Raw genomic sequence first — 25,685 nt, 5'->3', positions numbered from 1 at the left:
CCCATGTCTTGGCTGTGATGAGAGGACCCAGGTGAACTGTTAGGAATCTACAAGTGTGCGAACACACCCACATACATTTAAATCTACTAGTCGCTTCAAAGTTCAGAAGAAAATGTTCTTCGTTTGGATGTGAGAAAATGAAGCTGCCAGCCAAGGCCTGAGAGCCTACATAACCACTTCCCAGTTGCATGTCTAATCAATGGTGACTAGAGGAGTACAGCCTTTAGAGCTGTGCAGAAGAGAGAATTTCAGGAGGTGCAGATTTTTTCACACCTGTACACCTGGGCAAAATATGCAATTTCTAAATGACAGTTCCTTGTCCACCTTTGCTTCTGGTCATCCACACACTGATGGATCCCCATGCTAACCCACCACCTCCTGTTCACATCTGGACTTGTCAGGAATGGAAATTTCCTGGGGTCTATTTCTGGAGGCCATGCTCTGTCAACAGCTCTTTGGCAGCACACAGAGTTTGTGTCCTGCCAGGAGAGTATTATTGTATTGAGCTGAGTTGTTTAATGTCAAAAAGAGGAGGCACCTAGTTTCTACGGGCAAAGCACCCCAATAACAGACATTGATAGTTCCACTGAGACCCACCCCCAGAGGGCAGAGAGGGCAGTAAGGTGGATAGACTGTAGTGTGGCTTATTTTGGGTAACCAGATGCAAAGGAGGGAAGGATTTCTGTCCCTTTCACAGAAGTGGGGAAAAGGGAATTTGGTCATGCCAGGACTAAGAAAAGCTGCACATTATGAAAATTTCACTTCTATATAGCTGCTTTTCATTTAATCATTGTATCTTGGAAAAGCATGGGATGCAAAAGTAATAAATATATAAACTTGGCTTTTGCACAAGACTGGATATAAAGACAATATGTACAGAGACCAGTTTGATCAAATTAAGTGGACAGTTGCTTTTTTAAAAAAGTCATATACAGTGAAAGTCAAACACAGTCACACGTTACTTCAAAGAGAAAAATTCTCTTTTGAAAACTGGATTGGTAAAAAGAAAGTTGAAAGGGAAAGTAAACAGGGTCAGACCTCCCCAGAATTCTTGTTCGTTCTTCAAAACCACAATAAACTGAAGTTCAGCCAGAATGTAGCACCAAGGCCAAGAGGACGTCAGCTTGGTTAACAAGCAAAATCAAAGAATGTATTAGAGGAAAGAAATAATAGAACCATAGAATTCTAGAGCTGGAAGGGATCCCGAGATTCATTTGGTCCAACAATTTTCCTACAAGGAAATATTACATATTTGGGACTCTTTGGTTTAGGAAAAAGGTGAATGGGGGTGCATGATAGAAGAGTATAAAATTATGCCTTGTGTGAAGAAAGTGGATAGAGGGGGGATTTCCCCCCCTTTCTCGTGGTACTAGAACCTGATGTCATCCAGTGAAGCTGAAGGTTACAAGATCCAGGAAAGACAAAAGAAGTACTTCTTCACAGAGTGCATAGTTAAACTATGAAAACTTCTTCTACACGATTTAGTAATGGTATAGACAAATTCATGAAGGATAAGGCTACGAGTAACTACTAGCCATGATGGTTGTGCACAACATCTAGTATCAGGCACTATGTCTCTGAATGCCAGAGCAGAAGCTGGGGAGCACAAGCAAGGATAGTGCTCTTGCACTCATGTACTACTTGAAGGCTTATCATGGGTCATAGGTTGGTCACTAAAAACAGAATACTGGACAGATGGGTCTTTCATCTAATCCAGCAGGTTCCTTCATATATTTTATGTTCCTTTTGAAGAACTTTTGTTAGAAACCAAGACTCCTGGCTCCTCGCTGTAGCTAAAGTGAATATACAGTATATTGGGGTCAGTGGGAAGAGCCATGAGCTTGGAATTCTGATTCCTAACTTCTATAGCAACATCTTTTGAGTTGTGTGAATATGTTTTAGAACTGCAGGAAAAGGCACAAAGCTTTGAATCAGCCCATCTGACATTTCAACTTTGGGCGTCTACTGATTAGAGTTTGGAACAGAAGTCAGACCAAATGTCCCCCAGATGTTGCATGACATGTAGTGGTCAGAAGCAGTGCCTGATTTTGGGGGGGGGGCGGGAGGAGGAAGGCCAAATATATTATGTCCATCTGAAAGTCTATTGTGTAACCTGTCCCAGTTCATTTATAGAGGTGGGTAAGCCATGGCTCACCAGTTGTTGAGGCTCATAAAGGTACATGATTGAAGGCACTGTACACTTCTAACCATCACTCTGGCACTTAGAAATGGACTTGAAATCTTTTGACCTATACTCTAAGCATGCAAGTGGGCACATGGAATGCTTTGTCTCTCGTGTCTGGACCTGTTCTGGAGGCATCTTTCTCCAATCTGTCCTCCAACCATCAATCTCATCCTAGTGAGTAAACAAATTAAGCAGGCAGGCAAAGAGAGGCGGCTGCTCGGAAGTCTTTGCGGGTAAATGGCTGCATGCCTGACCTTTCCCTCCGCCAAGCCCAGGTGCTGCTAATGTGGTGTCAAGTATTAATTACCTTCCAAATGAGGCCAGGAGGGTCAGGCTATCTCCCTGCAGCTGGTTTCTCCCAGAATGAGAGGGAAGCTGAGCAGAAAGGACAGAGGAAAACCTTTCTGGAGGGCAGAATTTGCAGTTTGAGCTGTAGATTGATTTGTTGGTATAATGTGTTAAAGAGGCAATAAACTCCATAAAGCTTACTATCAGACAGTGTTATCCCAATAGGCATTCCATATGTGCCATTTGTCATGAGTATTCCTGTCTTGTTAGGAGTGTAACCATAACCAGGGGTCATAGAATCATAGAATGGTAGATCTGGAAGGAATCCCGAGGGTCATCAAGTCCAACCTCCTGCAATGCAGGAATCTCAACTCAAGCATCCATGACAGATGACCATCCAACCTCTGCTTAAAAACCTCCAAGGAATGAGAGTCCACCACCTCCCATGGGAGTCTGTTCCACTGTCAAATAGCTCTTACTGTCAGAATGTTCTTCTTGATGTTTAGACGGAATCTCCTTTCTTGTAACTTGAAGCCTTTAGTTCGAGTCCTAGCTTCTGGTGCAGGAGAAGACAAGCTTGCTCCATCCTCCATGTGACAGCCCTTAGGTCAGGGCAGCCCTTGGCAACATTTGACCTCGACAGAGCCTAGTCCCTCCTTCCCAAATCCTGGTGCCTTGCTTATCCAGCTTTGGGAAGACAGCATGAGGGTGGCAGGGGTATGTGTCAAATTTTGACCTTGCCGCCCCCTCCTGAGCAAAGCTATAGTGTGCAGCCCGTGGGTACTGTTTCAAAGTACTTTTGTGGCCTATTTGGTATGAATAGTTGGACTGCCCTGCTTTAGATATTTGAATATGTCTATCAGATCTCCTCTCAGGACTCATCTACACCGCTGCAAATACGTTTTAAATGTGTTGTAAAGTGCAATATATAAATGTGACCCTAGACGGTGACAATGAACTATGCAAAACTCAAATGTATTTTTCAAAACTTTTTTTAAAAAGCATTTTCATGTGTGTAGATTCCATCTCAGTCTCCTCTAGACTCTACATGGGTCCTAGAATGTGTTTTCACTGCTGTGGCTCAACCTTCAAATATTCATTAATACAAATAAAGGAGGCTTCTGGAGCATGTGTAGAGTGTACATGAGCTAGCATGCAAGGAAAACCTGTCTACAAATTGCAGGAATGTAGGCCATTTCCTGCAACCTTTCAGCATGCAGAAGATGTGGCATCAATAGCTATGGAGCAGTGGTGGTGCAAGAGGAAAAATGATGGGGGCACAGGCAGGGCCAAGTTGCAAGGCCCACCCTAAACATATTCTCTGAAGTAAGTCCTATTGGTTTGAGCTGAGTCTTCAATAAGAATGCTGAGGTCTGCAGCTTTAATCTATTATTAATGTATTAATTGCATGTGGAAAATGCTTTTCCTTCAAGTAACCATAGGTATCTGGTAGTGGTGGGGAGGTGAGCTACTTGTTGGGGGTTGCTGCCCTTGCCTCCCCTTCGTTCTGCCTTGGCCAGTGGGGAACCTGTATGGCTCATGGAATGATCATGTGAGATTCCTCTCTGGGCTTCTTCTTTTTTAAAAAAAAGCCTTGCCTTGTTATATTAGAAATAAAACCAGTAACCCTGTAAGTGTATACACAGTGCTCTTTCCGGTAATAAATAAATAAACAAATTAGGTCCCGTTATTCATATATTGGTAAAAGCATTGTGGGTTCCAGTTCAAAATGGCTGCCGTGGACAGAGAAAACAGAGGTGCTGCCTAGGTGCACATAAATAAGAAATAAAGAACAAATCTAATATTTAAAAATAGATTCAACCGTAAAACTAGTAGGAACATGTGCAGCAATAAAATATCAAACCGCAGGCAATAATCAACCTAAAAAAAACCCAACACGAGGAGCATCTTCAGTGACTCACTCAAACGGCCTGGCACTGGCAAGTCTCCTTTTTTATGTAAGAGGCTTGCAGTGTTGTGACAACTAGAGAGTTAAAAACAAAGCAACCTGGGCATCAGGGCGGGTCCAAGACATTTTGCTGCCTGAGGTGGAACAACAAATGGCACCCATCTCCAGTCAAGTCAAGATGCATAGTGTCCTAAACTGGCACCTGAGGCAGAAAATCCCACAAATGCCTGTCCCTGGGAATATAATAATAGCAATAATAATAAATTAAAATGTAACAATTTTCTGCCCTTCTATCAGAGGTGGTTTTATAGTAGCATGACTGGTTTGGCTGCAGGGGGCGCCACAACAATGCTGTAGAATGGAGTGTGAGAGCCCAAAATCTGCCATCTCTTCCATTATGCTCAAAGTCAGCTTCCTGAGACGAGCATCTCACTTGACCTAACAGCAGGGCTGATACAGGTAGGCATTCTAACATAACATTGTACCCAAAAGAGACAAATAGATGAGTTTACTCTGCAGTCCGGACTCCTGTTTCCAGTGATAGTTAAAACAATACATGAAGTGAATTCAGCCGGGCATTTTACCACATGTTTTGCATGACAACCTAGGTGTGTGCATTCCTAGCTGTCAATACATTTTGCTAATGGAGGCAGAACGAGAAATGGATCCCCCAGTGCAATGCAAGGTATTCAGTGGTACCTCAGGTTAAGTACTTAATTCGTTCCGGAGGTCCGTACTTAACCTGAAACTGTTCTTAACCTGAAGCACCACTTTAACTAATGGGGCCTCCCGCTGCCGCCGCAGCACTGGAGCACGATTTCTGTTCTCATCCTGAAGCAAAGTTCTTAACCCGAGGTACTATTTCTGGGTTAGCGGAGTCTGTAACCTGAGGTGTATGTAACCTGAAGCATATGTAACCTGAGGTACCACTGTATAGCACCCAAGATCAGTCAGGTTCATTTAGGACCTGAGGCAGAAGAAACCATTACATATTGATAAAGTGGAGCTGGTTGTGAGGGACAAATGGATTGCAAAAGATTTTAACAGAATATTGCTGCTTTGGTTGAATAGTCATTGTGTTTATCCACTATACATTTGAGGTTTGCAAAGGAAACCAAGATTTTATCTTATACATTTCCTGACCTTTCAGGTCTACTGGTTTACTTCTTTTTTATTTAAACCCATTTTAACTAAGAATAATAGTTTATGCATATGATGACATAAATGGCAACTTTCCCAACAATCTCACAAGATCTTTTTGCATTGCTATAAATGCCTACAGACCCTCCCCTCTGTAATTTAAATACCAACATCATTGATTTATTAATCATCTTCTAAAGAAGCATCTCAAGGCAAGCCACACAGAAGATGATTAAAACAGTGAAAAACTCAAAATACAGCAAAAAATAGAATAAAGCAAGTCTAAAACCGTAACAGAGTAGACACATGTGGCAAAGATCAATTTATCCAACTAAATGTGGGTTAGCTTCCTCATGAGTTGCACTAGATGATCCTCAGGGTCCCTTCCAACTCTACAATTATATGATTCTATGAACTACCCACCCCCAGCCAGCCAATGCCAGGCTGGCCTCATGAGGAAGCTAGCTGGTATTTTTCCTAGCCCTTGCTAAACTCATGAATTTGTGTTTGCTCAAATCCTAACACTTCACTAAATGTAAAGATTATGTGTGGCCTGCCCCCACCCCAAATTTATATTGGTATATATCCCTCCCCTGATAATAAGATACATGAGTATGCAAGGCAAATGTTGCCATTTCCTGGGAATGTCCCGATTCCTAATCCTTTGGTTGGGGCCTGAATTCCTGAAGTCAATCAATTGTTGCTCTTAATCCCTAGCAGAGTAGCAAATGACTAATTAGCTGTATGCCCAACCTGTCAATTTTGCTGGCTTTCTGTTCTCACCAGGGCCTGCAAAGAGGCAATCTTTGCCTTGTATGGCCAAGGTTTCCTGTGTGGGTACCACTGAGGCCCCTGTTGGGTACCGCAGAAGCTGGTGTTGGCATCCCTGTCCCATTGCAGAGGAGATAGTGACATTCTTCCCAGTGACGTCTCCAGGAGCTGTGAGAAGGAATGAAACGGCCAAGGGGCAGCACAGAGCAAAGAGGGTGGAGGGGAAAGCGGTATAAATAGATGTGTTGGGCTGTAAATAGTCCCCCTCTGTGGCCATGCTGAGTGAAGGCCTGATGACAGAAGGACGTTCAGCAACACTCCAGACGTAGGCCCAAGCAGCTGTTGCTTGGGGGCTACCCTTGGGGATAGCAGAGGGCAGGGCATTCATAGCTTCCAGTTGTACCTATTTGATTGGAATGGCATTTGCTTTCTCACTGTATGTACCAGCTGCTGCTTTGTACTCAGTTCATGTGTACTGCTGGAACATAGCCACTAAATGCTTTAATTATGACTGATTTGCCTTGAGTGTGGCCTGTGCAATGGAGTCTGCAGAAGACCCTGTGTGCTGACAGTATTCTTCCCTGAGAACAGTGCTGTTGCTGACATATTACTGGCTCAAGAGAGGTGTTTTGTCCTAGGGGAGAGGAAGCACTTGATAGCTGCTTAGTAACTACCCAATACACTCCTCAACAGGACTTTGTTTCTAAAATAAGAGGGGTTAGGGTATGGTACCCTCCAGATGTGGAATCAAGTCCTTGACCATTGGCTACACTGACTGGGTTGATAGCTGTGATAGTACAAAACATCTGGAGGGCACCACATTGGCTACCTTTATGTTAGGAGTGGGGGAGAAATTTGATTCACATTTTAAGGCAAATTCAAGGTGTAAACCACAGAGCCTAGGGCTTGCCAATCAGAAGGTCAGCAGTTCAAATCCCCGTGACAGGGTGAGCTCCCATTGCTCGGTCCCTGCTCTTGCCAACCTAGCAGATCGAAAGCACGCAAAAGTGCAAGTAGATAAATAGGTACCACTTCGGCAGGAAGGTATAAATGGCATTTCTGTGCGCTGCTCTGGTTCACCATGCTGGCCACATGTCCTGGAAGCTGTATGCCGTACCCCTCGGCCAGTAAAGTGAGATGAGTGCCGCAACCCCAGAGTCATCTGCATCTGGACCTAATGGTCAGGGGTCCCTTTACCTTTAACCTAATTTGCACTTTGTGAAACAATACAGGAACAGGGACATTGCTGCTCTTAGAAATTCTCTGTATTTTGCAATTCAACTCTCCATCCAAGTGATGTGTACAAAAATGCATAGACTAGGGTAAAGTGTACATAAAAATGCATATATTAGTGAAAATAACATAGAAAAATGCATTACATATGGGAAAATCACCTTGCAATAATGTATACAAAGATGCATGCAAGTGTGTGTATGTATGTATGTATATTAGAAGAAATTCACACTAAAATGCTATGAATTTTCATAAGGACTTAAAACAACAACCATTTGGAAATGTGAGTCACTGAAATTAAGTTTGGAAGAATGAGAAACAGAGAGATTGGCAGATTCAGCCATTCCTAGTTAGGGCTTAGGTTTTCCTGGAAAAAACACCTGCAATTATTATTAATATGATTAATAAGGACCATCAGTGTACATGGTGCTTTACAGAAAATACATGGGCAAAAATTAACATTTTAAGCGCCCAAGGAGCTGAAAATATAAAATAATCATGAAAATCTATTTTTAAAATAATATGCTCTATTCTAGAACTCTTTCCATTACTTCCACATATAGAGGAAGATTAGTGTAAATCATTACTTTGGATTTTTTCATATGTAGGACGCCTTTGGGAGCAGTGCTTAGGACACCAAACCTATCCGCGGCACATGTCCTTGGAGTGTGCAGTGCCATGGACTTCATGCCACAACATGCCCCCCTGGTCCCCTCAAGGCTGGGACAGGTGGCGGGATTAGTTGCTAATGAGCGCTTACATAATGGGGTCAGGTGCGAGGCCCCCGTGGGGCCACCAGCTCATTGAACAGCAGCTCTGTCCTTATCAGGGTCTCTCGTGGCACCTGGGCTGCCACTCCCAACCCATGACGGAATGAATTAGCACCTCTCTTCTCCCTCCCATCCCTGGGCAGCAGCTGCACCTGACACGCCTCTCATTCTCTAATCACTGTGCTAAATATAATGCAGCTGACGGAGTCCTCAGTAGAGGGTCAATGGGATGTGTTCAAAGCCAACATGGCACCCCACCCCACCGTTCCTTTTGCATTCCCAGCACAGATGAGACATTTAAGTCAGTTAGAGCTAGAACCTGAAGGAAAATCTGTAAGGCAATCTTGATATCAATGTTGATCCACTAAGGAGCAAGGGCGGCGTTGGAAATAATAATATTATTTATACCCCACCCATCTGGCTAGGTTTCTCCAGCCACTCTGGGCGGCTCCCAACAACAACAACAATAAAAAGCAATAAAACATCAAACATTAAAAACTTCACTAAAAAATTCCCTAAACAGGGCTGCCTTCAGATGTCTTCTAAAAGTCAGATAGTTGTTTATTTCCTTGACATCTAATGGGAGGGCTTTCCACAGGGCGGGCACCACTACCAAGAAGGCCCTCTGCCTGGCAATACCTTAACCAAACAGAATATTGAAACTTCCCAAAGCCTAGTTTCTCAGCTTTAGGAAGGAGATGCTAGGGTTCTAAGACCCTGCGAAAGCCTCACATCTCCTTCCCAAAGCCTGGTACCTCGCATAGCATAGCCAGCTTTGGGGAGGCAGAACAAGGGCTGGGTGTGTGATTTGTTTCCCTAACCCCCCCTCACAGACCCACAACAAAGCAGTGTGTGGCCCATAGGTTCCTTGTTGAAGTACTTTTGTGGCCCACTTGCTGTCAAAAGTTGGGCCACCCTGATCGAGATCCTGCCTGGTTTTTTGTCACAACTTGAAAGGACTGACTTAGTAGCAAAGTGCTACCTTGGGGTTGTAACAGTAGCCTACTCTGATGTCACCTATGCTGTTGTGATGCCATTAGCATTGTTGCCTACATTGTGATGTCATCCCTCTGATGTTCATATCCTGTTACCATGGTTAGAGCAAAAATCATATGCTTGTCTAGTCTCCAGAGCAAACTTCATTCTGAACTCCGATTGCTACCTCTCAGCTAGGGAGCCTGAGGGTCATCGAGTCCCAACACCTTGCAATGCAAGAATCTCAACTTTTGTGGGCATTCAAGCAAGTATTTGTGTACCATTTATATGTTTTATAAATGAGATGCAAGTTTTCCAATATACCAGACTTTCACAGAATAGCAAGAAAACAAAAATTAAACATATGTGTGTGACATGCCCAGACCTACTAGCAACCCACAGAGAAGCAGCTCTCCAACAGAAGTAGAGGGTGTAGTTTTTTTACACCACACATGTAAAAAACAAACCCTGCCCACACAATGCTTCAGTATGTCCACAGTATGACTTGCACTTGTCCCACCACTTCCCCCCAGGAAAGCCCAATCTTTACCGCTGAGTTGGAGCAAACGCCAGTTTGCTCTGCTTTAGGACTAAAGAGCGGGTTTTCTGGGGGGAAGTTGGGGAACAAAGGCAAAAGTGCATTGGCCCATGCTGTCCAGCCTTAGGACAAGTGGAAGTGTGGACAAGCACAATTTTTTTGCCTACAATTGGCACCTATGCGCCACAAAAAGACAATAGTGCAAAAACGGTCTCAGACCACTGAGAAGGCTGGAACTAGGAAAAGACAGTTTTCCTCCAACTCATAGGGACTAAGATTCTACAGCTAATTTGCATAAGCCCTGCTTATTGGAGCAAGCGGCAGAAGCAATGCCTCCAAGAAGAGAATGCCTCCTTTGTTAGAACAGACTAAATGTCTAGCAGACCTTCAACAGCAGTGAGCTAAATGTCACCTGGAAAAGTCTCCAGCTTCTAGAAATCGGTAATAATTGCCTCTGGATGAAGGAAGCTTATTTTAATCTGTTACAATCATAGAAGCATAGAACTGTAAATTTTGAATGGACCCCAAGGGTAATCTAGTTCAACCCCCTGAAATGCAGAAATCTCAGCTAAAGTATCCATGATGACAGATGGTCATGCAATCTCTGCTTAAAAACCTCCAATGAAGCTGAGTCCACCAGCTCCCAAAGGAGCCTGTTTCACTGCTCTTACTGTCAGAAAGTTCTTCCTGATGTTTAGTTGGAATCACCTTTCTTGTAACTTGAAGCCATTGGTTTGTGTCCTACCCTCCAGAGCAGGAGAAAACAAACTTGCTCCATCTTCCATGTGACAGCCCTTTAGATATTTGAAGATGGCTATCATATCTCTTCTAAGTCTCCTCTGTTCCAGGATAAACATACCCAGCTCCTTCAACTGTTCCTCGTAATGCTTGGCTTCCAGATCCTTGATCATCTTGGTCACCCTTCTCTGTTAAAATTTAAATTCTTAATACTTTCTCCATTAAAATGCATGGGGCTTTATTAAGTAGCATAAGGGGGGGGGGAGATTAGGTCCCTGACCCAGAAGCCATCCATACGAACACCGTGGCATGTGGCAAGTGTGACATTTTGTTTATTTATGATAATGATACCATTTATCATCCTTATTGACATCACCAGCAAAACTCCTAATTCTAATGTATTGGATACATATTTTTATTTTATTTTTACCAAAGTAAGCATAATGGTTATAATTTAATTGTTTATTATTGCAGAGTTTTGTCCAACAGATTCAGACATTAGTGAAGGTGTCAGCTTCTCTCCTGAAATCATCCCTCTAAGTGACTTCTTACACTATTGTAGTAGTTTTATTAGGTGTAGGTTTAACTGATCAAATTGACTGGGGGAAGAGGATTTTCAACTATGGAAGGGATTTCAGTTATAGGTTGTGTCTATATGACATTGTGATGACATCTCGTGGTCATTTCAGGAATTTACTTCTGAGACAGTGGATATATAGTATTACCAAAAAGAATACACCTAGTGCTTAGCTCCTGCCCTTTCCAGCCTTTTCTACTCATTTCTCCCATTTTGCACAGGAATGATCACACAAAATTCAACAGTTTATTACATAAAAAGGTTCAATGACCAGCCTACACAAACAAATGAATGGAGTATTCATGAAGGCTTATGTTAAAATCCAAAATATTTTAGAAGATAATACTGATCAGCCCACCACACATCAATGTAAGCAATTATACAAACACTTATTTGAACATTTTTCTTAGCGCAATCTAGTACCCAATCAATCTAGTACCCAATCATAATTGGTTCTGCATTTTTACCTTTGAAATTGCTATATCTTGTTCATTTTTCAAAAAATTCTACAAATCCGTTTGACTTCTGGATTTCAGATCATGCATCCTCCTGTGAACTGTGCAATGTTTCCCAATTTTACCATTCTCAGCACATTTTTCTAGTTAACTGCTTATAAATAGATCAACCAAAATCCCATAACCATTGGGGTGGAGGTCTCCTATAGTACCTTTTTGTAGCATGTATGACCTCTGCTTATGGCATATTTAATGGGATTTCATGGGAGGTGGGCTCACCTCATAGCAGAAGTTTGACTTTAGTTGGCTTGAGAGGCAACTTCCTTTCCTTATAGAAAGTCCTATTTTCATTTTAAGGGCAGCTGGTTATGCATTTGGCCTTCATCCTGCGTATTTTGAGCTGAGGAGGACTGGGCAGCTGCTGGCTGCAGTAAGGTAGGCAGCACCACCACAAGATGGTTCACAGAAACTGCCAGCTCAGCCAGACTGCGGGCAAGAGCCTCTAGTTGAGAGCCCTGATGTTGAATGGCAGTAGAGAGGGAGCCTAGTTCCCCACGGAGACCTGTCATTGCATGGACCAAGTTTTCCAGGCCAGGTGGTGAACAGCAACAGCCTTGATCCTTTCCCCTTGAGTCTTGGCTAAAAGGGCAGTCCGAGGATGACTCGCTAACTGTAGCAGTGTGGGTGACAGATTCAGGCAAAGTGGTGTTTGGACCTGGTGCTTCAATCAAGACTGGTGCGGAGGTGGTACCTATGTATTCAGAGAGACAGAAAATAACCAATGACTGTATTGTGCTTTGACACCATCACCCCAGTAGCCAGTAAGGAGTAGACCCAAGGTGGTGTGTTTGCTCGTTATGTGGTCAACTAAACTACAAAAACACAATGGCCGTAGCTTGTGACTATGATCAATAAGCATAGCCAAAGGTATATAAAAGGAGGAAATTCTTCTGTGAAAACTCACTTTGTCCAGGATGAAATTCCATCCCTGACTACTGGACTTAAACATGGCCAGTGAGGTAAGTGAGACCCAATTCTGAACTTTTGACAGCTACAGAAGGTGGGGAAATTGTAAATGATGCTCTGCGGTTTGGGAAGAGGCCTTCCAAGTAAGACCCTTTTCCTAGCCTCAGCAGTGAAGCTTTGTCTCTGATACTTACCAGCTCCTCTTTCTGTGTTTCCTGAGCTCACCATACTATCTTCAAGCAGCTCATCCACAGAAACTGTATGTGACACTGTACTTTGGAGCAGAACAGTCGTATCGTGAACATCTGTTTCAGCCAAAGAGGTCAAGACAATGGGAGCAATGGTAGGCTCTGGTGCAAATGGAGAGGGAGAATGTGGTAACATTAAATGAGAGCAGCAGAGTTAAATAACACCCCCCCAAAAAAAAAAAGAGAGCAGGGTATGCTTGATCTTAGGAGGGTAGCTGAGGCTATCTCAGGCCCTTTCTCCATCAACTTGCCTGCCAAAAAAGTCTGGCAATTGCATAGGTTTCTGAAGGAAATTATACAAGGCATTCTTCTTTCACAGAGAGCTGGGGCTCACCTTTAACCCGCACCAACTGAGAGAGCTAAAGGGGAAGGTATGTTCCTGCCTAATAAGCAGTTCAGGCATAATATAAGTAGTTCGTGTGGTTGGGTGTCTACCAGCATCCATGCTCAGGCAGGAGCCCACCACAGGCAGCTAACAGAGTCTCTACAGTTGCTGTCACTGCAAGGAGGGATGCAGAGGGAGAAATGCTACATAGCAGCAGCAGCCTGCTCACCTTTCCCCTCTTGGGAGAGGAGAAAATACAGAGTAAGTGAACAATTGACCATTGAGCAGAACTGACCACATTTTCTGTTCCTCCTCCTCTTCCAGGCAATTCACCTGCCTTTTCTATTAGTTTGCATACACATCACACATTTAAAATATGCTATCATCTCCCCCCTCCTTTAGAATCCCGAGAATTGTAATTTACCCTTACAAAGCTACAGTTCCCAATATTCTTGGAGGAGAATGTGTGTGCATTAAATGTACTATGTGTACGCAGCCTTTGCCAGGCAAACAGGTTGATGGCAAAGGAGGGAAAAAGATGAATCTGCTGCCAGCCATCCATCTGCCAACTGACTTTCTTGTCAATCTCCTCTGAGATTTTGCTTCTGAGGGAAAAGACAGGCAGGTGAACCAGTTTACTTTCCTGCTCTCTCCCTCTGGTGGTGAGAATGATGAGGAACAACCACTGCCCACACTATTTGACGGGCCCGAATGCAGATACTTTACCTGAGGCCCCTCAAAATCCTGGAGCTGACACTGAGGCAGCTACTCACCTGTGGGCCCCATGGTATGGGAATATGTGTGTGATTCCTCTTGTTGCTTCTGATCTGTGTTCTCTTCAGAATGTGAAGATTTGTGGTTTATGGATTCCATGTGGTTTACAGATGGTGCATTCTGTGTGGCTGCCGACAATTCCATCTCTCTTGCAGCCTTCAAGACATTTGAGAACAGGAACAGCTCCTTTACTACATTATCAATTACATTCACTCTTTCAGGTTCCTGAACTGAAGTGGAAGTGGTAGACTGATCTGTAGCTGTGGGACTGGTAAGTTCTACCTTCTGTACTGAGGGCACTTTAAATGCAATGTCCCATTGCTTAGACTGCACTACCTCTGTTGCAAGTGTTAGGCCTGGTTCAACTATGGGCAGTCCTGTTCCTGTTGTCGCTGTTTCTTCCTCAGATTCCAGTTCCTGCATGGCTAAGGTTGGCTGAAACTCAGCTGTGGAGGGGGTGGGGGTTTGTCCCAATCCATGTGTTTGTGGCCTTGTATTGGGGGTGCTGGTTGACTCTGTACCCTGAACGTGCTGCAGGATCTCTAGATTAAGTGTTGCTTTATCTATATTCCACAGGCTTATTGTCTCTGTTTCTCTTTCAGATACCAGATCCAGTGTGGCTGAGGTTGGCAGAGATTCAACTGAGGCATAAATGGGCTCTTGTCCCCTTTCCTGTGAGGATGGTTCTATCTTTGGAGTGTTGCTTGACTCCACCTCTTGGATGTGCTGCAGGGCTTCTGTATTAGTGGTTGTTTCAATTCTGTTGAAGGGGCTCGCTTGCTTTTGCTCCTTTTCCAGTTCGAGCTCCACAGTTTGTGTGGTTAGGATTGGTGCTTCAGGGAACTCTAGCTCCCAGCTGGCTGAAAACTCCTGAGTAGTTGGGCTGGTCTCAGCCACATCCAAGACGCTTTGCCCTGAATTAATGGTTGTAGCAGGTGCAGCTATCTTTGAATTGCTTGATGAGTTTGGCAATGACAGACTCTTCCACCTGCCTAAAAATACAGAAGGTGTTCCTACATCACAGACTAAAATTACTTTAACAGTCGTTTCTTCTTGGCGGGGAATTATAGCAGTGCAGGGAGAATTCTCAGCACCCTCACCTAAATAGATTCCCAAGATGGAAAGCCATAGCAATTAAACTGCCATGAAACCAATATACTCCTGCCAACCTAGCAGTTCAAAAGCACATCAAAGTGCAAGTAGATAAATAGGTACCGCTCCAGAGGGAAGGTAAACGGCATTTCCGTGTGCTGCTCTGGTTCGCCAGAAGTGGCTTAGTCATGCTGGACACATGACCCAAAAGCTGTACGCTGGCTCCCTTGGCCAATAAAGCGAGATGAGCACCGCAACCCCAAAGTCGGTCATGACTGGACCTAATGGTCAGGGGTCCCTTTACCTTTACCTAAAACCAATATAAGTCTTTAGTACTGTATATACATACCCTGAATAAGGTGCTTACTGGAGTCTCCAGAATGAAACTGGGTTTAGCCCATTTGAAATTGCTACTGCTTTCCCCCCAAGGACATTGAATTTTCTATTATTGGCTTATTCACAAGTTCAGGGTTCTCTCTCCTAAATATGGCATATCTCATAATGTTTTGGAACCAGGCAAATGGACTCGCTGAAGATGACTGGGAATCAGCTGGTAAATTGAGTTGTTCCCTACCTGTGCAGATGACTGAAGCATCTTCATGATGATTGCAGTTATGCGTCCCCCATGGCTGGGAGCGGCAGTTCTGTAGAGTGAACTCTGCCCCAGTGCAGTTGACATCATCCAACCAGATAGGTCCAGATCCTGGCCCATATCTTGCATTACCAGGGCTGAGAAGAGGGGCCCCACAGCCCAACTCGCGGCACACCACTGCCGCGTCCACCAGATCCCAGCCATCATCGCATACCGTGCCCCAGTAATCTTGATACAGAACCTCTACCCGTCCAGCACAGGATCCAGGGCCTCCTTGCAGCCGCACCTGCCACTGGCCTGAGTTTAAAAGCATATGAAGAGGAAATGTTTATAGGATAAGAGGAGTTAAAAGTCCTTGCATCACAGATCTCTCACTTGTAAACCATGGTCCTTCCCTTTGAGGTTCTCAGTTCATTCTAGTGAATCCCAAAGGCCTCTATTTTTTATAATGATGATATCGCTTTTCTCACAAAAGTGACCCAAAGCAACTTACAGCCACAGTATAAACACTAAAACAAATTAAAGCACAAATAAATAAAAATCTAAACACAGTATCATTGCAAGGAATCCAGATACCATGACTATGCAGCCCATGACCCCTGAAAGCAGTTCAAGACAAAACTAGATGCCATGTGGAAGATCCATGATTGGATCTCCCCAAATTTTGTCATTTACTCAAATGAAAGTGGAGTTGTACCTGTTTGCTTAGGTAGCAGCAGGTGGGGGAATGGAGGGGCCCTATGTTTTAACTTGACCTTCACTCATGTTTTCAAGGGGGCCATAAAACAAGTAAAGCATGCTGTATAATGTGATAGCTTCCTTGAGCACTGAGATGTCACAACTGAATTTTGTTTCATAATTCTTCATTTGAAGTTCAACCAGTGACTCAATCTCTGCTCCCTTTTTTAAGGGGTTTGTTGAAGCAAAGATGCAAAATCTGTTGTCATGTAATATCTTTTGTCACTTAGATTGTGTTTTCATAGTTGTTAATTATATTGGACATAAACACCTACCTCTCTCTGCTACTCACCATCTGGCACTGTTTCCTTTTGGCTCTTCTCTATTTGTAACGCTTCATTAGCTACAGTTGTTTCTTGGTTCCCTGTAGGCTGAGTAGGACGGGGAATTCTTTTAGGGGCTATATACCGGCGCCTCTGGGGTGCCAAGGTCCTTGTGAGCATGGCCACATGCTCTTCTACCATGGCCAGGGGCATCTCACCTATGAGGAGATGATACACCACGTGACATAGACACAGCACATACAAAGGAAGCTTCAGTGCAACCATTGCCCCGCACAATAATTTAGAGCAAAATTAATACTGGTATAATCATTAGCTTCTCCCTTGGGTGCTGGATGTCTTTGAGTGGGTTGGGTTGCTGCTGTTGCTTGGGAAGGCAGAAAACCATTTGCTTCAGAGGAATTTCTCAACTCTGTCTTCCTGTTGAAGCCTCAGTATTCCTGATGAAGTCTGGAATTCCAATACTGCAAATCAAAACTGGCTGAAGACACATGACCGAGCCTGAGATTCCTAATCTCAGAATTATAAGAAGCAGCACTCAGTCTATAGTGCAAGCATGACCTGAGTGTGGAAGAACACTCTGGGATCAACACATACCTGATCACCGGTGTTATAGGACTAAAGTCTCTGACCACTTACTGACAGCCTGTGGTCAAGATAACAAAAAGTGTCCAAGAAGTATGAGCAACTTGAGACAAAAATGTAATAACCATGGCAGAAGACACTTAATTTCCCATCCAATGTATCATTAGCTTTAGTACACCCCACTGTGAGATATCCAGTACTTAAAGAAAAAGTCTTACTGTGAAAGTTGTTGCACAGGTCACATCCTAACAGTGGTTATTTCACACTGTTTCTTATATTGCTAGCTAACTTGTAGTCCTGACATCCAGTATTACCAGAGCCCATACTCTTCTATAATCTCTTCTGTTGCTTATACATACACGTGTGTGTGTGTGTGTGTGTGTGTGTGTGTGTGAGAGAGAGAGAGAGAGAGAGAGAGAGAATTTAGCTCAGCCATGGAACTGAGGCTTCAACAGGAAGAGAGAGCATACAACATGATTTCCTGCCTTAACGAGCAACAGGAGAAACACATCTCACTTGGAGACATCCACACACCAAATGAGAAATAATTTTCACAGTAAGACCAATGCTACCTTTCCATGGCCAGAGTACAGTGGAACCCCGTGTTGCGTACCGTCCTCCTTGTGAACGCTTCGGGTTACGAGCTCCACTAACCCGGAATTAGATGCTTCTGGTTGCGAACTTTGCCCCGGGATGTGAGCGAAAGTTGCACGCCGGGGGTGCAGCAGCAGTGGGAGGCGCCATTAGCGAAAGCGTGCCAAATGTTACGAGTGGTTTCGGCTTAAGAACGGACCTCTGGAATGAATTAAGTTTGTAACCGGAGGTACCACTGTATACCAATGGTATATCTACACCAGCTTTATAACTCATATCTTTCACCAGCTTTATAACTCATGGCTTCATCCAACTGATCCTAGAAATTGCTGTTGGGATGGATGCTAAGGGATGGATTGAGATTCCTAGCCTCTGGAATCCTCACAAAACTAGAATTCTCAGAATTTCCTCAGAAGTCTGAATGATTAAGTGTAAATAATGCTACAATTCTCTCACCAGAACACACAGCCCCAGCATCTTCACTGTGTCGGCAGTTGGTTGTCCCCCAAAGGCTGGTATGGCACTCCGACAACATTGACTCTTCTCCTTGGCACTGTACATCATCTAGCCAGATGACACTGCTCCCCTCACCAAAGAAGGCACCGCCTGGTGCTGCCAGTGCCTCCCCACAGTCCAGCTCCCGGCAGACCACAGCAACATCCAGAAGGTCCCACATGTCATCACATACTGTGCCCCATTCCCCTTCATGAAACACCTCCAGTCGGCCAGAACAGCGGCTTCTGCCACCCACGAGACGTAGAGCAGGGGTCCCTGGAGGGGGAAAGGGGGAGAGGAGATTAAGAGAAGCTATAGCACCTGGAGAGCCCAAAAGTGGGGCATGGGGTTCTCCCATCTTACAGCCTAACTGATTTTTCAAGGAAAATTAGTCCAAATTTCTGATTGGGCACTAAAGCAAATGCTGAACCCCACTAACCTTAAGGAATGTGGAACTGAACTGTCTCCAGCCCAAGCCACGATCTGAATGCCACTGTTCATTTTATTTCTAGATGAAAGCCCACAACTATTGTGCAACTAAAGCAGGAAAGGGACACCTTGGGCCCCTAGAACTTTTCCTAGGCTATGACCTACCCTTCTCTGGTTCTGCTTTACACCCTTGATTGCTTTTCCCTAAGTATAATATCTTGAATTGACCTGGATGGAGATGTGGGGGGGGGGGCGGACTTTCTGAGGTTTCATGTCTGGAATGTACAATGCTAAGTGCCCAGTACAATGTTAAGCACCCAGTTTTGCCCCTGACCCCACTTACTACTGGTATGTGGCCCCTGGAAGGTTCCCCATGAGCAAATGTCGTCCGTGGACTGAAAAAGGTTCTCCACCTCTGAGCTAAATAATGGCTTTTTATTCAGTATAGAAAGTGTCTTGTGAAACCAACAGACTTTTCCTTCTTCCGTACTACATTTTCTCTCTCCCTTTTCTCCATGATTACTTGGCACAATAATAGAATAAAAAAAATGGTATGGTTGCCACTTTGCTCCTGTGCCCGAATCAAACAGCTCCTGTGCCTTAACAAATTCATAAAAATGTAGCAGAAGAAGCTCTCAGGCTAAGTTAAAGCTGGGCTAGAAAAAGGAAGCAAGCTTGATCTTCTTAGATCACTGGTTTTCAACTGGTGGGACTGGACCCACTAGTGGGTTGCAACCTGATCCTAGGTGCGTCACAACAGGAGCACTGCCACCATGCAAATATATGGCAAAAGATTTAATAAATGGGTCCCCAGAACCCATCCCCACAATCTCTTTTAACCCTACTTTAGAGATGGATATTGTTCAGCTAAACGATGAAAGTGGTGCACTTCAGGGATGCCTGCACACTCACCCTCAGCAGGTGCAGAAGATATGAGTGGTCTTGCTGTCGTTACTGCTTTCATGTTGCCCCATCTGAATGCCGGTTGAGGGGGGAAGGCAGTAAGAGGAGCAAAGCGCTGAGCTGCCAAGGGAGATGAGAGAAATGAACGTGCTGGTTGGTCCAGTATGCTAGAAAACACTTAGGTCCCTTTTCCTCAGGGATAGAACAATAGTTATTAAACACCTAAACTTGCCTCCAGCTCTATGCTTGGACCCAATTGCAACAAGCAGCCTTAATTTTAAAGAGTTGGCTGGATACATTCCTCCATACTGTCAAAAGTTGAGACGGCAGAGCTTTCAGTTAAAGAGAGTTCGCAGGTAGGCCTTTTTAACTAAGCAGAGCAGTATGAATTATACAGAGGAAAGGCAGGGGCCATTTAATGAATTTGCAAGCCTCACCCCCTGACTCCCACAAGTTTAGCCAAATGTAACTTTATACAAACATGTCTTCCAATAATTCAAGTGCTGAATTTATCTTTAAACATCCTCTTGTTGGATGCTTTAAATCGGACTGTACAGAGATGTGTGTGCGACAACAACCCGTTTGCTTGAAGCAGTCAACTCTGTGGGAAAGTCAGCTTTCATCAGAGTTCATCTGATGAAATTTCTGAATCACAAGAGTCCTACCTGAGCATATGGCACTGGCATCCTCCTCATGGGTGCAGACATGCTTGCGAAACCCAATATGGGGGCAGGAGTGCAGGTGTTCCTCAGTGCCCATGCAGCGCACCTCATTCAGCCAGATGGGTCCAGGTCCTTCACCAAACCAGGCCCCATGGGGTGCTGAAAGGGCAGCCCCACAGTCTAGCTCTCGACACACCACAGCTGCGTCCTGCAAATCCCAACTGTCATCGCACACTGTCCCCCATTCACCCTGGTGGAACAGTTCCACCCGTCCTGCACAGAGGCTTGGGCCTCCAGACAGACGCACTGGAAAGGAACCTGCCAGGAGGAGAAATAATCAAAGTCAAGGAGAGACCTGTCTTATCTCTTTCTCCCACTTAAGTAGGCAGTTCTGAAATTTGATATCCCACATCCCTATCCTGACATCTCCTCTCTTGATCTGATTATCAAATCAGTTTTCACCTTTCCTAAACAATGACCTTGGCTCTTAAGGCCATCTCCCCCAAGGCCAGAACTATAGCAAGATCAAATCAATAGTGTTTGTAAACATGCTATTCTCATTTGCACACTAATGAAAAATAACAGAAGTTTTCCCCTTGGAAAATGATGGGGAGCACAGCATGTAATAAATTGTCAGCCTATTCTACATCTAATTATGCAGGACACAGGGGACCTGCAACAAAATGCTGCAGTGTGGAGTTCTCCTGTTCACAGTGCCAGTCAGTCAGCCATGCCCTCTACCTGCGTATTCCATTCAGTTCCCCTTCCCATCCAGTTTTCTAGGTTATTGTTTTATAGGGGTTTTGAGGGTGGTTTTTTTTACTTCTGCAAGCCTTCTGAAATGTTCATCTAGTGCACGGATGGTGTTGTTTAGCCTGCACAGCACAAGCACTCCGGCCTGAACATTGAAAATAGAAGGAATGATGATAGCATCTCAGGCTGTGGAGAAAGGCCGTAGCTCAGTGGTAGGAAATCTGTTTTGCATGCAGAAGGTCCCAGGATCAATCCCTGACATCTCCAAATAGTTCTGGGAGAGACTCCTCCTTGAAGCCCCGGAAAGCAGCTGCCAGTCAGTGTTAGGCAATACTAAGCTAGACTGAGCAATTATCTGACTCTGTGTAAGACAGCTAAGCTTCCTATCTTCCCAACCTGGAGGTCACTGGAGGAAGCAAAGGGGAAAGAGACAGAGATTCCTTTCCGTTTTACCTGTGGCATGAAGTCTCAGGAAGGCAACTGCAAAAACAAGGCAAGAGGTTTCAAATGAGATTAAGCTCAAGTGGAAGGTTAGTTCTACCGGTGTAAACATTCTGGGCTGTGTTCTCAAGATCACAACAGGCCGCCAAGCCCTGGCAGAGATGGACCTAGGTAGACATTTTCATGCCCATGGGAGAGCCAGAGCCAGAAAATAATATTTGGAGGGTTAAACAAATAAAAAAGTGTGTATTAACCAGTACCACCTGGGACTTCTTCCTATAAAATAAGAGCAAACTCTGAACCTATCCACAACTGAAAAGTCTATTTCTGCATCTTCCATCCCTGTCCTCACCCTAATCTCACTAACTTTTCTTTCCTGAGTCTTCTAACCACTGCTGATACTATTCCACACTTTATTTAACTCCTGTTTTTCAAAAAAGACAAGATTGGCTCTCAATATTAGGGATGTGCTGAGGTGTTTATGGGCCCCAGTCCCAGGCTCCTTCCTTCCTCCAGAGGGAGCGGATAGAGGCAGCTACTGGTGGCAAATAAATATGGTAGCCCAATGGCCTTCTCCAATGGGCTCTGATTCCAACAGACTCCAACCGCCTTGGAATGCTCCTGTCAATCACAAGCAGCTGTTCACCAATACTCTTTAAAATACCTAGAGCATTACACCAGCTTCTTTAACTCCTACTACTCTTTTATCAGCCTTTTGTACTCTTAACTTACAAAGGCTATAGGGAAGGATTTTGGATGTTATTCACATGTTCAGAGCACAGTTATGGATCAGCGGTGGGGAGTCTTTCTTCTGTCAAGGGGTGGGATAATCTGTTAGGGGCCACATGCCAGAATAAAGGCAGACCCCTATTGCCAGAGGTCTGAACTGCCTGCCTGTAGGAGGGATCGTGAAGGTCATCTATTCCAACTCCCTGCAATGCAGGAATATTTTGCCCAATGTGGGACTTGAGGCTACTGCCATGAGATTAAGAGTCTTATGCTCAACTGACTGAGCTATAGCAGCCCCTTTTTTCCATTTTGGTATTCCCCTTGCCCAAAACAATGACCTAAATTAGAAACGCAGCAGTGATGAGGTGCTCAGTACTTATGTTATTACACCCCCACCAGAAGTTACAGCATGGAAGGGGACTGAGGGGAGGGACAAATGTGTTGGTCTTCCACTAGGTGAACCGGATCTGCCACAAGCCTACCACTTTGCCCTGGGAGACTTATGGGAGGACAGAATTCACAAAATATAAAATGCCATTAACAACATCTATTCTAAATATGGTCAAGCTACCTCTCTGCTTTCTGGAACATGTCCCTGCCGTGTCTTTCAGGGAGATACAGTGGTACCTCGGGTTAAGTACTTAATTCGTTCCGGAGGTCTGTTCTTAACCTGAAACTGTTCTTAACCTGAAGCACCACTTTAGCTAATGGGGTCTCCTGCTGCCACTGCACCAACGGAGCACGATTTCTGTTCTCATCCTGAAGCAAAGTTCTTAACCTGAAGCACTATTTCTGGGTTAGCGGAGTCCGTAACCTGAAGCGTATGTAACCCGAGGTACCACTGTACTGGGAATGTCTTAAAAAAAATGTGTTCTGCAGATTTCAAACTTCGATTTTAGTAAATGGACACAACATATCAGTACACTGCTTCTCTTCCATCCCTCCACTCACAGTAAATGGGGACAATAAAAGTTTCAGAACAGGCTTGAGTTGCAGCTTTTCTATGCAAGTGTAACCAGATCCGTTATGAGAGTCATCGTTCTTCAGGTTTTTTAAAAAAGTAAACTAGTACGGTCAGTTTACTAAGAGTCCCTTGCTTCAGAAACCAATACAGATCAGGCTATTGCAGGCTAAATGAATGTACAACATGTATTTTAGATGGAGAAAAGATTTCCCAATGTGCAAGTAAGTGGTGGTGGGGGAGGCAAGCAGAGCTGCTTTGTGAAAGCAAAGATGCTATTTATGTTGCAGACACTATTGCACTGACCTGAGTAGGCTTCTTTTCAATGCTTCTCAAGTAGAACTCATTCCCTGCTCAGACATCCTGGTCCCCAATAAACAAACCCCACAATTCTGATGTGGAAACTCTTAGCCCCCTGCTCCTTGGCAGGACCAGCTGTTCACAAGATAATTAAGAGTTGCATCCAGGAATTGGGGTTGGCTGTGCAGAGGGCAACACTCACCCAGAAGTAACAAGAGGCGTTGTTGCATTGTCTTAGTGGCCGGCTCTGCGTCCTGGTCAGCTGCAAAGGAAACTCTGTAAATCAGAGGCGTTTTTTATTGCCGGCAGAGGACCCAGGCAGTGAGTCAGGCAGGCAGAAGAGTGGGAAACACCCCTGCTTGCTCTGGGTCATGCAGCCTCCAATCTGCAGCCTGGGAAGAGGAAAGAGCCAGAGTGGGGGAGACCGATAGGAGGCGTTTCAACAATCCTGGGAGAGCCACATTTGTGCAAGGATTTTCAAAGGAACAACATTGGTAGTAGCACTTCTGAAATGGTGTGTTCTGGCTACAAGAGGTATAAGCTCTCATTCATTCAATTTCATTCAATGCAGTATTTCTTTTGCATTTCCAGTCCACTTGTGTGCAGAGGTAGGGAGAAAGAGTGAAAACATTCTTCAGAGCCACACCTCATCGCTAGCCATCCCTTGCACATTTTCCTCAGTCCTATTTCATCTCCCATCCCTTACTTTGTGGCCCCCTGCACCTCTTCTGCACCTTTAGCAGTATCACTCAAGTGAATGTTTTTCCATGAGGCCTCCGTCCAAACTTCCACTGCTGGAACTTCTGTCATGTGCTGGAGAAAAGATAGTAAACTCACACAAATGCTTTTTCTACCCTTTCCCACTGTCCCTATTTATCTTAATTTTCTATCTCGACACATCTCCCACACCCTCTGGCATTGTTCCCACCTCCTTCAACTTCCTTTCTACCTGGCCTCACTGCCCCTTTCCTTTAATACACTGCTGAATTAAATCCAATCATTGCTTCCCACTGAGTTCCACAACTGTTTTTTTCAACGACACACACTTAAGCCCTCCCCTCAGCCATTTCTCTGACCAGTTCCCCCTTCTCAGAGGGCAAACAGCAGCTGGGGGGAGGTCCACCATTTTCACTGAGGAACAGAGCTCAGGTGAATATCCCTTCCCCCTCCGTTGCCCTTTTCAAATGAATTGGTGGATATGTTTCAAAGGAAGAAGTGCTGGAATATCACTTTGCAAAGCTGCTGTGTAACATGTTGTTTGTCCCTACCCTCATTTCACAAGTATTAGAGCTGGTTTTGGTGCAAGTACTCTGCCTCTGTTTGCTATCTATAAAATGGCATCTTACCCACCAAGATAACAGTGGTTGACTTGTTCATTCAGCGTGGGATAAACATGGAGAGACACCAAGTCAGCTGCCACAAGCTCCTTGGAAGGGCAGAATACAAATGAGAGAGCATGGAAACCATTCTGACAGGTTTCTGTGGTACTGTGGCCCCTGCTTGAGGCCCACAGATCTGTGAAAGTTCCTGTGCTTCATGATATTCCGAGCTTCCTTATCTTCACACCCACACAGGGATGAAATGTAGACTGACGCTGGTTGGAAGCACAGCAGCAGCAACAGCAGCAAAGCAATAGCCAAATCTATCCACAGGGAAAGCATGTCACAGGAAATATGAGTCACACCCACCATCCCAGAGAAGCAGCTGGTCTTCTTGTATTTAGGAAAAGAGGAACAGAAACAGTCAAGATGAGGTTGTGTCTGGGGGAAATCACAATGGAGGTACCACCAGAAACATGAACCCAGGCCCTGCAGCTTTGAGCGAGCCTGGGGGACCCAATGGTGGCTATTCCTAGTTTATGGGATGCACCCATTGCTCCAACAAGAATTTCTGTTACTGGGTTTGTTCCATGGTTTCTAGCACAATAACTGGTAACCATAGCAACCCAGCACTGCACAGCTAAACATTCCAGACTAATTTAGAGCAGCGGCAGGCTACTTTGGGGAGGATGACCAGTAAAATATAGTTAAGTGCATAGTTGCTAGGATCTTTTGTTGGGGTAATTGGTGTGCACACAAACCACATTTGCAACAGTTTATTCAGCCTAGTCTGGTCCCTGGGACTTACGTTTTACAAAGTCAGGCTGCAGCTCTAGAACATGTGAAGCAATCGACTAGTGCTTTTGAGAATGTGTAGCGAACCTTTCGCAGCACTACTAAGTATTCACAGCTTATGTCC

The 25,685-nt window shown here is 44.5% G+C and overlaps 1 protein-coding gene and 1 long non-coding RNA gene across 5 annotated transcripts; one reads left to right on the top strand and one right to left on the bottom strand.

Moving 5' to 3' along the window:
* Positions 1 to 11,356: 11,356 nt before the first annotated feature.
* On the bottom strand, positions 11,357 to 25,458 carry LOC309517204 (uncharacterized protein). Of its 4 annotated transcripts, none has more exons than XM_082196324.1 (11): positions 25,136 to 25,458; positions 23,650 to 23,709; positions 21,470 to 21,496; positions 20,267 to 20,581; positions 19,611 to 19,721; positions 18,231 to 18,545; positions 16,607 to 16,795; positions 15,559 to 15,873; positions 13,892 to 14,884; positions 12,740 to 12,895; positions 11,357 to 12,330 (listed from the first exon to the last, which is right to left on the bottom strand). In XM_082196324.1, exons 2-11 carry the CDS (start codon positions 23,675 to 23,677, stop codon positions 11,927 to 11,929), a joined length of 2,853 nt encoding a protein of 950 aa, XP_082052450.1. In that variant the 5' UTR covers positions 23,678 to 23,709; positions 25,136 to 25,458; the 3' UTR covers positions 11,357 to 11,926. The 4 variants fall into 4 exon arrangements, with proteins under 4 accessions (XP_082052450.1, XP_082052452.1, XP_082052449.1 ...); XM_082196326.1 differs by lacking the exon at positions 25,136 to 25,458 and adding an exon at positions 24,798 to 24,981; XM_082196323.1 differs by lacking the exons at positions 23,650 to 23,709; positions 25,136 to 25,458 and having other exon boundaries at positions 21,470 to 22,145.
* LOC309517323 lies at positions 12,906 to 14,625 on the top strand. The gene is made up of 3 exons (XR_014213188.1): positions 12,906 to 13,379; positions 14,114 to 14,163; positions 14,495 to 14,625. It is a non-coding gene; the product is annotated as an uncharacterized lncRNA (long non-coding RNA).
* Positions 25,459 to 25,685: the final 227 nt, after the last annotated feature.

Source organism: Podarcis vaucheri, assembly GCF_965113315.1.
Source record: "Podarcis vaucheri genome assembly, chromosome: 13".
NCBI classification, from domain to species: domain Eukaryota; kingdom Metazoa; phylum Chordata; class Lepidosauria; order Squamata; family Lacertidae; genus Podarcis; species Podarcis vaucheri.
The sequence above is the reverse complement of the archived record's forward strand: the minus strand, read 5'-3'. Positions and strand labels throughout refer to the sequence as shown.

Coding starts and splice junctions, on each gene's coding strand:
- LOC309517204 (XM_082196323.1), bottom strand. CDS start 21,569: ATGTTTACACCGGTAGAACTAACCTTCCACTTGAGCTTAATCTCATTT. Junction 19,722..20,266: donor TGCCAGTGCCATATGCTCAG/GTAGGACTCTTG, acceptor CTCCCTTGGCAG/CTCAGCGCTTTGCTCCTCTT. Junction 14,885..15,558: donor TGCTTCAGTCATCTGCACAG/GTAGGGAACAAC, acceptor CTGTATTTTTAG/GCAGGTGGAAGAGTCTGTCA.